This window comes from Pieris rapae, chromosome Z (assembly GCF_905147795.1).
Source record: "Pieris rapae chromosome Z, ilPieRapa1.1, whole genome shotgun sequence".
Classification (NCBI taxonomy): Eukaryota; Metazoa; Arthropoda; class Insecta; order Lepidoptera; family Pieridae; genus Pieris; species Pieris rapae.
Genome location: NC_059534.1, coordinates 1,061,380 through 1,073,739, shown reverse-complemented (window position 1 = coordinate 1,073,739; position 12,360 = coordinate 1,061,380). Strand labels below are relative to the sequence as shown.

The window sequence follows — 12,360 nt, the reverse complement described above, 5'->3', positions numbered from 1 at the left end:
TTCAAATCTGCCAAGTAGTTTCGGAGCCTATTCAATTCATACAAACAAACAAAAAATCAAACCTTTCCTCTTTATAATATTAGTATAGATAATATGATACATGTATCACTTTATTATACTATATCAAAACCTTCCTTTAGAATTACTACTGACTTATGAAGATCTTCAGACGATCAAATCTTTTCGTTGCGTCATAGATCTTTTTTGCCTTCGATACTCTTGTGACGATTTTCTTTAACACTCCCTGCAGGATCGCAGCGGTATTAGATTCAATTATGCACCTGCTCACTTTCTTATTAAGATTCTCAGAAGAACCTGAGATACCTAAAAGATAGCCTGGTTTAGCCATTAGATGACGGAAGATTGGGAATTATTTTGAGAGAGAGTGATAAAAGCAGTGTTAGCCTGTGCACTAATATACACTCGCTCGTACGAAGGTTAATATCGAGAAAACCTTAGACGAAGAAACAGGTGGCTGATCACCCACTTGCCTTTAAAGAAGATTAATTGGATCCAGACCAAAACGGTTGTGGCGAGAACATCGTAATACCTTAATGCGTATGACGGCATCATGGGGAAGAAGGCTAATCACTGACACCTTAGTAGATACTGGATTTGCTCATACAGATATGATTAGATGACTTAGGGTCCTTCAAGAAAAGAGGGTACAAATTCTTAAAGGGCCGGCAACGCACTCGCGAGCCCTCTGGCACCGAGAATGTTCATATCTGGCGGTATCACTTAACATCAGGTGAGCCTCCTGCCCGTTTGCCCCCTGTCCTATAAAAAAAACATCGTGAGGAAACCGACATGTCTTAGAATCAAAAAGTCGACGACGTGTGTCAGTCACTGGAGGCTGATCACCTACTTGCCTATTCGATTTAAAAATTTATCATTTAACAGATTCAGAAATCTGAGGCCAAGACCTAAAGAGCTTGTAGCGCCACTGATTTATTATTATTTTTATGGTTTTATGTTGATTGACTAAAATATCTCAGTTATAGTTAACATTAATATTAAAAAAAACATTGTGTTTGTCCAGTTTTTAGGACAAAAGTCTATTTCAGAGTTCAAGGTATAAATACTCGAATTATTCAGGATGTTTGCGCTAACATGTTCTGAGTGTTGATTTACAAAGAAATCTTATGCAAATACTAAGGGGTATTTTCACAATATCGGGTTCATAGGGAAGGGGTGTCATATTGAAATTTCTGCGGTGGCATCTCGAATCGGGAATGCGAGTTCGATTCCCGACTTTAATTTACTTTTTTCTTTGGGGTGATGTTATTTGAACTGTGAAAGGGGATACAGTTTAAGGCGGCTTTAAAGTTGAAAAATATCTGACGTAATCATTGGGGGGTGGATGGTGTGTATTGTTTCTTTATTCAGTTTGAGTTTGAAGTGTCATATGATACAATAGTGTCTTAGTAAAAAAAATAGAAATTTCTTCAGTTTAAATTTTTTTGAGCAGTGTTGGCCTCGTGGCTCCAGCGTGCGACTCTCATAACTGAGGTCATAGGTTCCATCCCCGGCTGTGCACCAATGGAATTTCTTTCTATGTGCGCATTTAACATTTGCTCGAACGGTGAAGGAAAACATCGTGAGGAAACCGACATGTCTTAGACCCAAAAAGTCGACGACGTGTGTCAGGCACAGGAGGTTGATCACCTACTTGCCTATTAGATTTAAAAATTGATCATGAAACAGATCCAAAAATCTGAGGCCAAGACCTAAAGAGGCTGTAGTGCCACTGATTTATTTTTTATTTAATTTTTTAACAAAAAATACTTAGTATAAAATAACCAGTAAAAAGTGGCGAAGAAAAATGTACCGATTTTTTTGTGAGAAAGTTTTTAATGTTTTTAAAAAAGTTTGAAAATAACTCTGAATAGGTACTTTTCATTTAGCAATTAAAAATACGAAATCAATAATGTTTTTTTCGTTTTCATAAATCTGTAAAATACCCTTTAAATACTTTAACGTAATTTAGCAAAAAGTCAGATTTTTATTTTAATAAAAAAATAAAGGATATTTTGTTAGTGTGTTAATAAACGTTTATCGTTTCGTTAGCAATAAAAAAGCATAAAAAGCATCGTTTTTTTCGTATTTCTAAAAAAACTGTAAAAATATCATTAAATATCATGTAGCCAAACATAGCTATTGTATATTTTTAATTCAACACAAAATACATGGAAAATAAAACAAAGGTTCCAGTCTGCAATTTCGTTTATTTAGGATCAAGAAATCGCTACACTTCTTCGGCTATATTATTCAACCTATCCTATATTTGTACAACAAATCATAATACATCCGAAACATATCTAATACTAAATTGCACAATAAATAACTTAACATATTTACATATTAATACAATTCCAGTGGGTTTGAAAATCGCGCTCGTAATACCAAATTCACAACATTACTGTATTAACTAGGCTCTCTTATATTCTCTTACTTGCATAGATATATAGATGTATCATACTATAAAAGTAGTATTGCTAACATTCAAAATTTAATGGAATTTACTAAGGCCTTTGACGCAGTAAGACATCGCAAGAAATCTAAAATCTACTACTGTTTTATAAATCTCTTCGTAAAGATTTTCTTATAATTGGGTATAAATATATAGATAATCAAATTTAACACTTTTTGAATATGGTGTATGGAGTCGGATTGGATTGATTCTATACGAGCGCTTTGTAGAAGAGAGCGATATCGTCGTCTGTAAACGAAAGAAATTACGTTTGCGTAGGAAAGTCTTTCGACCTAAAGGGAGGATCCTCCACCAGACAAACCAGTGACTGAACTTTATTCTGTTGGTCTGAGGTCAGATTAACACAGGCTTCCCGTCCAATCATGTCAAATTTGGGCAAGGTTAGTTTTTGGATATGAAACTTACTCGAAATCATACTGATTGTGGTAATGTGTGGACGGAAGCTGTTTCCTCCGATTTTGACACATATAACACTCACACTCTCGACAGAAAAGTGGCGAGTGGAGCAAGTATTTTCAGAAGAGTCAGCAGCTCCAAATACTTCCATACTAAGACGATGACATAAATATTTTAGCTTCAAACTAAACGTATCTAATTTACAAGTAGAGCGTAAGACGTTGCGATTTTGTTTGCTTGTGATTGGTCGATCTCTAGTTTAATACACATTCCGTTGGCTCTGCGAACCAAAAGCCTCCGAAACTAGAAACTCCCAAAGCCCCCTGTCCGATGCAACCTTATGCCAATCGGCTTTCAGCTGAAGTATTTTCACCAATCGTTATTCTCTCACAGATAGCGATTGCTAATTTCTAGATACTTAAAAGGCGGTCCTGAATAGTACTGATTTTAGGAGCAAGTGTTTTATACCGAAAAGTGCAGACTTTCAAAATTTAAGGGCATATTTTTTACAGCGTGTCTCCTGTAAGATGCAGTATCTCTTCCTAGTCTAATACGAAGTCATGTTTCTTCTACCGACACGCCATTACACGCCGTCAATTGAAGGAGGTGGTAGCGGTCATGGCTCAACACGTCACCAATCACAATCAAAGAAATCTCTCTATTATCTATCTCTTACATTATATTAAGAGATAGATCAATGCATATTCACATTTAAAAGCCAATAAGTGTATTACATTGAATTTATTCTAGAATACTTGACTTAATACTTAATCAGAGTCGATCATTAATTCATAGCCTAACACATGCTTTTACATCAACAGGCATTTCGAAGCTACATTTAGTAGACTTTAAACTGAAATCAGCTAGATTCCAAGATTTTGTACCGATATTACAAAGTTGAGGAACATATTACATAACATCTGACTACAGGAGTACAACTAATTAATGTCCTTTCATGAAATAATTCACAAAACACTTCTCTTCACTGTCGAGCCTGCTCTCTTTCTCTTGCCTTCATTTCCAGTTCCTCTTCCTCTTTCGTCAACGGTATCGTGCTGTGGTTGTACAGCCCTTGCGCCATGAGCTGCAGAGCCAGTGGGTTCCGATGTCCCGAAGCCTTCTTGATTTTGGCTCGTTTATTCTGGAACCAGATCTTGATTTGAGCCTCTGCTAGCCCCAGTTCTGCTGCCAGTGCCTGGCGTCGACGCTCAGTCAGGTACCGGTTTTCAGCAAACTCATGCTGTAACAATGGTATTTAATTAGATAATCATGTCATATAATTGGTGTTCCTTCATAATTCTTTAATTGACAAAAAGTTCATGATAAGCTGGATTTCTTACGATATTTTATGAGAGGAAGAGTTTCTGAGAAGAATTTTAGAGAAGAATATTATGTAAGATATCAATAACAATCCACTAGCCACTTATCAAATTAAGAGAGAAGAACTAACTCTTCTTTTCACTCTTTTTATATCACCAAGTTTTTAGTTTTACAAAACATTTGTGAGTAGCTGCAATCGTGGCCCTCATCACAACTTAAACTATGATATGGATGGAGACTAAATATAGTGTAATTGGTAATATCTACTGGTTATAAAACTAATGATGGTAAGCATTTTCGAGAGAACCAACATGATTTGGTGCAGATAGTTGGTAGGCAGCGTACGGTGAACACAGCATAAAGCATTTGACCAAAAATGTCAACAGCATGTGCCGACAGTGAAGGCTGATCACCTACTCGCCTATTAGAAAAATGACCACGTACAGGAACCTGATACTACAGGTGCTGATGTGTATCTATGATGCTAAGCAAGGGTTATCACGTGATCAATCTTTACTAACCTTTAATCTAGCTAACTGAGGACCAGAGAAGGCTGTCCTGGGTCTCTTTTCATCATTATTGGTATCTCCAGGCGGCTTCTTCGGCTTTCTCGTCCGAGGGCCTGTGAAAGAATAATGTCTTAATAATAATAAAACCTTATTCATGACAGAAATATGGCTGTGACAAAATTAATAACCCCGCACTGGTATGCTTGTGTTGTCGGTTGATTACAATTACGTAGTACATGTTCAAAAGTAGTTTTAATGCTACATCTAAAATAAATAAATCAGTGGCGCTACAACCTTTAGTTCTGGGCCTCAGATTTCTGTATCTGTTTCAATATTTGTCAAGGCAAGCAAGTTATCAGCCTCCACACACACACGCCATCGACTGTGGTCTAAGTTTAACGGTCACATCTAATCAAATAGAAGTCGGGCAAGACTTTAAGTTTGCGTGAGTATGAGTGTGTGTGATGTGAGTGCGTACACTCACTACACTACATAGTATTTGCGAGTGTGCCTGAACTTGTGCGCGCACCATGTCTGTGTTAGTTTAAGGAACCTCAAAGTCTTTTTTTACGGTTTTATCATGTATTGAATGTGTCCAACATGTTTTTCAATACGTTCTGTGAATGTCTATAAAATGATTGTAAGCAACTTCAATTGGACCGCTATCAGCGACTTCAAAACTGAAGGATTATCAAGCACGCTGTCTTCCTTTTTATGCTAACGTGGACTATATATCGTTATTATGATTAATTAGTTTTATATCAACATAAAATACAGAAAAATTGAAAATACAGTTTCTTTACGTCAAACTTATGAACTGACAGGTTCCTTAATTAAGCCCTTACTGGCCATGGCCCAATGCTAAACCAGGAGGTTTGAACAACGTTCAAACTGTAATTCATACAACAGAAATACCTCCACTGGCAGCTGTTTCCCGGATAGTTTGTTCACCGTACTCACTCATCTCAACTCTAACTTTGAAAATAATCTTTCAAAAAAAAATTCTATAACGCCATCCAACAGCTAGTGCCACAAATTTTGATTTCCATAGATAATCTGAATATAATCTCTCATAGTTTTATTCTCGTCCTTGTTCAATCATCGTGAAACCATTGGACGCTTCGTTTGATTTAGATTGGTTATTGGTCCAAGTTAATACGTGACTTACGACGTAAACCATCCATTTTTCTGCTTCATCTTGAACCTCAAAACGCGGAAGGTATTCAAACAAAACGACGCGCATGCGCTTTCAATGTGATTACGTATTGACTTATTGGGAATTGTTCTGTGTATTTTCTAAACCTCAACTCCTAGAGCACCATGCCTTTTTGGTGATGGTGGAGAAGTAGCTGAATCTTCCTCTACTAGAGGCAGCTAAACTCTAGTGTATTTACTTTTAGTAGTGTTTTCATGCTTCTGTCTCTTGGAGGTGGTATGGTATGTTAAAGGCTTTGCTAAATACAGAAATTTAGAAATAACTCAGCCCCTCCACGATAGGTCTCTATTTTGTTTTTATTTTATTTCTGATAGAAAATCATGAAAACCCTTTACTTACATTCAAACTGCACACGATGATAACCCCACCAATCGGACGATGCAATATCTTAACCAATTCATTAAATTTAGGTTAAAATTGGTCAAAATATTGCACCGACCGCCTGGCCGGTCGAAGTCACCTGTAAGGATTATCCAGAAATGTCATTCATAAGTGTACAGCTGATCTGATGTCTTGTTCTCTTGTCCTGTCTCTGGTCTTACAGAAAAGAGGAATGGCAGGCTCACCATGGACAATCTCTATGCAGGGCTCGTATCAATTCGTTTTAGGGTATTCTCTTTTAATAGACTCTGAGGATGGTTTGGTGAGACAAATTTGATGAAATAAATTGCGCGGTAAAACCTATAATTCGGAAAAGCGAACTCTATGGGGTATAGTAGCAAATTTAAAGTTCTAAGGAAGTAATAAATCATACTAAGCCGAAGTTATACATATTGTGTGTTTGGGATAAATTATTTTTAAACACCGATTTGACAATGGTAGATTCTGACTTTGATATACCGGAAATGGGAGGTGGTGTTCCGGCGTAATGGCGCAAGGATAAATACTCGGATTTTTGAACCGCTGCCGCATGCATGCGCATCGATAACCAACCGCACACCGTAATTCGGCGTTTTCTTTTACTTCATAGTTATTAGTCCAGGGCCTGGAGTAGGACAAACCAAAATTGATAGTAAGTGCTAGCCTCAGTAATTTGGATTCCTTTTTTTACTCCTGTACTTATTATTTTACCCAGGGAAGGTTGTTCCGCTTCTGGATACTCACACACATTCTATTGTATTAATGACATTTCTGGATAACAACACATGCATGATAAAGATAAAAAAAAAACTTTAATTTATATTACTAAAACAAAAACAGATAAAAAATTGTTATTTGCTCAAAACAGGTCATTTTAAATGGATGAACAAAATCATCAAGTTTTGCCCTATTTTGAAGAATTCAGGCACTTTTTTAACATTTGTGTTAAAAGTTAGTCATAATCTCACCATATAGTCCATACTTACTTCGACCTGAAACAAAAAGAAAACACGTATTAAAAACACACAATTTTCAATCCTTATCAATGTTGTCAACAAACAACGTATAATTAAAATTAAAAAAAAAAACAACGTACAAAGTATAATAATTTATAGAAAATAAAGCTAATCATGTTATTAATTAAATTTTGATTACTTGTAAAATCGCCAATTAAATAAAGTCGCGCCTCGTAGACCGATGACCACAGTGTTGGTGCTTTCCTCATCGACAGCGACTACATTTTTAAATTTGTTTTAATTCTCTATAACATTAATTATAATTCTTTATTATTATTCATTCGCTAAGCAATGTTATGTACCTATATAATAACCCTCCTCATGAAACATCCTAGATGTTGCTGAAAGTCGCAATAAATTTCGTCCTTAATAATAATTTGCGCTTCTAAGTTTCATTTGTTTTTAAAATATCCCGAAATCGCTTCAGTAGAATGTCCTCTACAATCTTGTTTATATAAACTATATAGTTATCATTTTTAATACAAAAAAAAATTTAACCACAAAATCATGACAAAATGCCGTTTCTTCGTTCGATTATTATCGTTGAACTTCTATAAACACTTGTCGACATCAAATCCTACCTTTAAAAAGTCTCTTTCTCTGCCTTTACTATGGCAGTTGACAATTTAATATATCTCTTATTACTCACAAATAACATGGTTTTCTATTAGTGAAACAGAATTTTTCGAAATCAGTTCAATAGATCCAGAGATAAACTATAAACATATTACAGTACTAATATCGCTAGACGTATTAATAAAATCATGGTGGTGGTGGTCTGAATATAGGTCAACAAGTACCTATATTCAGACCTAATTTTATAAAAAAATCGGTCCAGCTGTTTCGAAGGTAATTTAGGTGAATGGTAAAAAATTAAGGGATTTTAATAAAATGGTGCATTACAAGAATATTCTAAAAAAATCGGTCCAACTGTTTCAAAGGTAACACAACACAATTGTTATTAGGATATATCTATAAACATATAATAAAAATTAATTCGACTCAAAGGCGGCAAATGAAAGCGAATTCCATTTGATTTTATCTAAACGTCTTAATTATAAACTGGGTGGTCTGACTTAAAAACCTAGTGCTCACGATACGCAAAGCAGTGAAAAAATTGTTCTGAAATGTTTTTAATAATTAATTTTCTGACACAGATAAACAATGGACTTGTGATAGTTTAGGATTTTTATGCCTAGTGGCTGCAGCGTGCGACTTTAATCCCTGACTACACACATGGACTTTTTATGTGTGCGCATTTAAAATTCGCTCGTACAAAGGAAAGCATCCCAAGGAAACCGGCTTGCTTTAGACGAAATACGACAGCGTGTGTCAGGCAGATCTGCCTATTGGGAAAAGAAGAAAGGAGCCCAACCCTATGAAGCATGTAGCGCCGCCGATGTTTTTGTTGCTGACACCCATTTTAGTGGGTCTTGACTCTTGACCTTAGTGGTGACGAAGTAAGAGTATTTTTAAATAACTGTAGGTTGTATCACCTAGGGAAGAATACCAGGGCCAATTTTATTACATGTTTTCGTAATTGGCAGATGATGATGTTTTCCTTCACCGTACTAAACGAACACTGCCGCCTATACTTCGCAATGACAGCGGTATTAACAGTGGCAGTGCGAGTGATCTATTTCTGCTGCCCAATTCCCTATTGTTAAATACCAGTCGAAAACATACAGTTAAATATTCAATTAACTAATTAGGTTCACCTGGTGTTTAACAGGAAACGGTCTGCTTTGATATTAATTAAAATTAATTTATGTATGAATTTGTTCATGGGCGAGCCAGCTTAGTTTAGCTAGGAGTTGTTCTCATGCCTCAAGCGATAATTTCGGTACTGTCCTCTAGATGTTCTTCTCTTTCATACATTGTCTCTTCAATGAGACAAGGATCTAACATAACTGGTAATTTTTTTTTTATTAAAAAGGACATCTCTATCGTGCGGAAAGCATAGCCTCCATATGGAGGACCCTGGATCATTCTGAAGTCCTCTACATTAAGATGCCGCTGGAGCTGGTACCAGGAAGTACTTTGCTTTGGAATCGCGGCCTCTAGATACCAGGTAGCATGGCACACAGAACCATAGTTGAAAATATGTTGCTAAGCAATCTCGAAGACGGCTGGACCAATTCCTTATTCTTTGAACTCTGATAAAGGTTTTCTGGTAGAGAAAAATTGGACGGAAGACGAAGGACCTTAATTTGAATTAGTTCGAGAAACCTGTCGCCTATGGACACAAACACTGCAAGAGGAGTTGCGCATGCGTTGCCCGCCTTTTAAGATGGCACGAATTTTTTGAAGCCAAATTAGAAATACCTGTTTCCTATGAACACACATTGCCAGAGGAATTGCGAGTGCGTTGCCGGACCCTAAGTCAAACTAGTTCGTCGTTAGGAACCATTTTAGAAAGCGCTTTAAAGCCCTAAATCGCTTAATAGGAAAGCGCTTAGTTGGTAAACCGGTCGAGCTATTAATCAACTCATTAGACCATAGATAATAAAGCGATAAATGTCAAAATTATACTAATGACGCCATTTGCATTTTTAAACGCTGTCTTGGGAATGTATAAATTTGTATTATTGTATATTTTGTGTTACGTTACGTTAACTATAATAAATTAATACTATGTGAAAAAAAGATTCGTTAGTATTACGAAGCGTCTTTAGGTACAATATATTAATTGTCATTTGAGTTAAACCAGTAATAGGGCAAAGACTGTATGTATCCGGAGGTATTTCAGTAGAAACATCAGAATGGCGCCAACTGTATTCCATACACTATAGAAATATAGGTATATATAGTTATAACTTTATGCCAGTTTCATGTAGAAGGTTGTGAAACTAAACGCGAGAAAAATAAAGAAACATCTAAAAAACAAAATGATAAGATAGTTAAAAACATAATATTTTTATAAATATTAAATCTTAATATTATTATTGATTATGAAAGATAAAACTCTATTTTTTTTGTTCATATTTAGTTTCTTCTTAACTATATGCAATATGTTTTTTCCACTTTTTGCAACCTTATGTAATTTAATACATTTTTTTCCTTAATCACAGTGGTTGCCTGGAAGAGATCGCTCGAAAGCGATAAGGCCGCCAGTTAATTTCATTTTCATACATTATAATACAATTATATATAAGTGTGATTGGTTTCCCAATAAATAAATAAATAAATAAATATAGTATAAAGCTAAAGGCAGGAGATGTTAGACGGAAACGGTACATGTAGTAATTGTAAGGATTTCAGAAAGGATGTGCGGTCATATTGGGAACAAGCAAAAATTGCGTGATCAAATAAAAGTAAATCGTGCCAACATTGACATAATATGTCACACAGGTTATATATACATATATATACAGCATAATATGCTATAGACATGGTGTAAAAAAGTAAGACCAAAAAATGAAAACTCTTTAGTCACGTACACAATAGTTCGATCAAATGGATTTTAAGTGTAGATTAAATAAAAGTAAATTATAAATGGCGCCATTGACATATGCCCACACTAGGTATAGACTAAAAAAATCAACGTCTAAAATATTAAATGTAAAGAGACAAAATTAGGTACAGACTATATATACATACCGCTCAAATCAATGAAACCTTTTTGATGAGCAACAGTGAGATAGAGACGATTTTAAATGTATGTAGGCATTGAATATATTAAATAATTCAATGCCGCCAAAATTCAGCATAGAACACATACAGCTCAATCAAATAATTAATACTTTTTGGTGTTATTACGAATTATATATATATAGTTTAAGCCATTGAATATAATAAATAATGTACGAAAAGCGAATTCGGCATATAACATATAGACTAAAAAACTGCGTACAAAAAAATAAAACGTATGATTGGCGCCAAAATGAGGCATAGCGTATATTATGAAGTATAAACAAATATACCTCTCAAGCAAATAATAATAAAAAGAAAGAGGGAATGACGTCAAAATTGGCAAACGTCACAGACTATATACACTAATAATTGCAACAAGTAATAAAACCTTCATGGTGTTACAATAGCTTTGCTTAAAGGATTTAAGTAAATATAATGAAACGCGTGAATGGAGCCAACAATGATATAAGTGTAACGGACTGCTGTAGAGTATAATGTCAAAAACCGCGCGAAAAAAATTAAACCAATGCCGCCAAAATTGACAAACGTCACAGGCTATATAGACTAATCGCAAACAAATATAGAAAACTCCTTGCTAATATTATAACCGTTATTTAAAATATTTTCCAAAATTTTCGTAGACTATGTATAGAGTATAAGATAGTGGCGATGCAAAGAGTAGCTTAAAAATGGTTGTGGATCAAATAACTACCTGTGTATTTGTTAAAATTACCCACAGATTAAAGTGTATCCACAAATACACCGCTCAAATAAATAATAATAACGGTAAACTTTTTAGTAAGAGTACAAAGGGAAAAAATAAAATAAAGAGTGATTGGCGCACAGACTAATAAATCATCGCAAACAAATAATAAAACCTTCTTAGTGATATTATATTCGTTATTTAAATCTACCTGTTTTATTTCGCATTTAATCGAATAAAACGTTTACTGCCAAAACGTCCACAGATTATGCTATTGAGTAGAATAATGAAAACTTTTTGGTGTTAAAATAGTTTTTCCTGAAGGTTTCAGATGTTTGCGAGTTTTATATCACTATATCTAAATGTATGTATGGCGCCTAATTCAACGTACACTTGCTCGCACGGTGGTCTGGCCACCCAGTGCGGAACAGAAAACTGTGGAGTCGCATTCCAATAAGAAATATTTGTTTTGTATTTATTTAATAGTTTCCGCTAGAGGTAAGAAGGTATCTTGACTAGTATTATAAAAAACCGTCTGTTTAAACTCGAATATCTTAAGAACTCTATATGTATAATAGTATATTTCGTGAGAAAGGCTTTAATATATAATTAATTATGGTATTACGTTAATTGTCTGAATTATAATGACTATTATTTATAAGCAAAATGTGTCAATATTAAAATCATTACATATAAAATGAAGCTCCCAGTTT

The 12,360-nt window shown here is 34.9% G+C and overlaps 1 protein-coding gene across 1 annotated transcript in view; it reads right to left on the bottom strand.

Annotated features, from left to right (window-relative positions):
• Nucleotides 1-2,208: 2,208 nt before the first annotated feature.
• Nucleotides 2,209-12,360, bottom strand: part of LOC110993436 (homeobox protein invected) — a 46,588-nt gene continuing 36,436 nt past the window's right edge. Inside the window, exons 4-6 of the mRNA XM_022259702.2 lie at nucleotides 7,282-7,287; nucleotides 4,732-4,832; nucleotides 2,209-4,130 (exon numbers count right to left, since the gene is read on the bottom strand). Of these exons, the coding sequence (XP_022115394.1) occupies nucleotides 3,873-4,130; nucleotides 4,732-4,832; nucleotides 7,282-7,287 (365 nt within the window). The 3' untranslated portion in view covers nucleotides 2,209-3,872. The remainder of the gene's footprint in view (nucleotides 4,131-4,731; nucleotides 4,833-7,281; nucleotides 7,288-12,360) is intronic.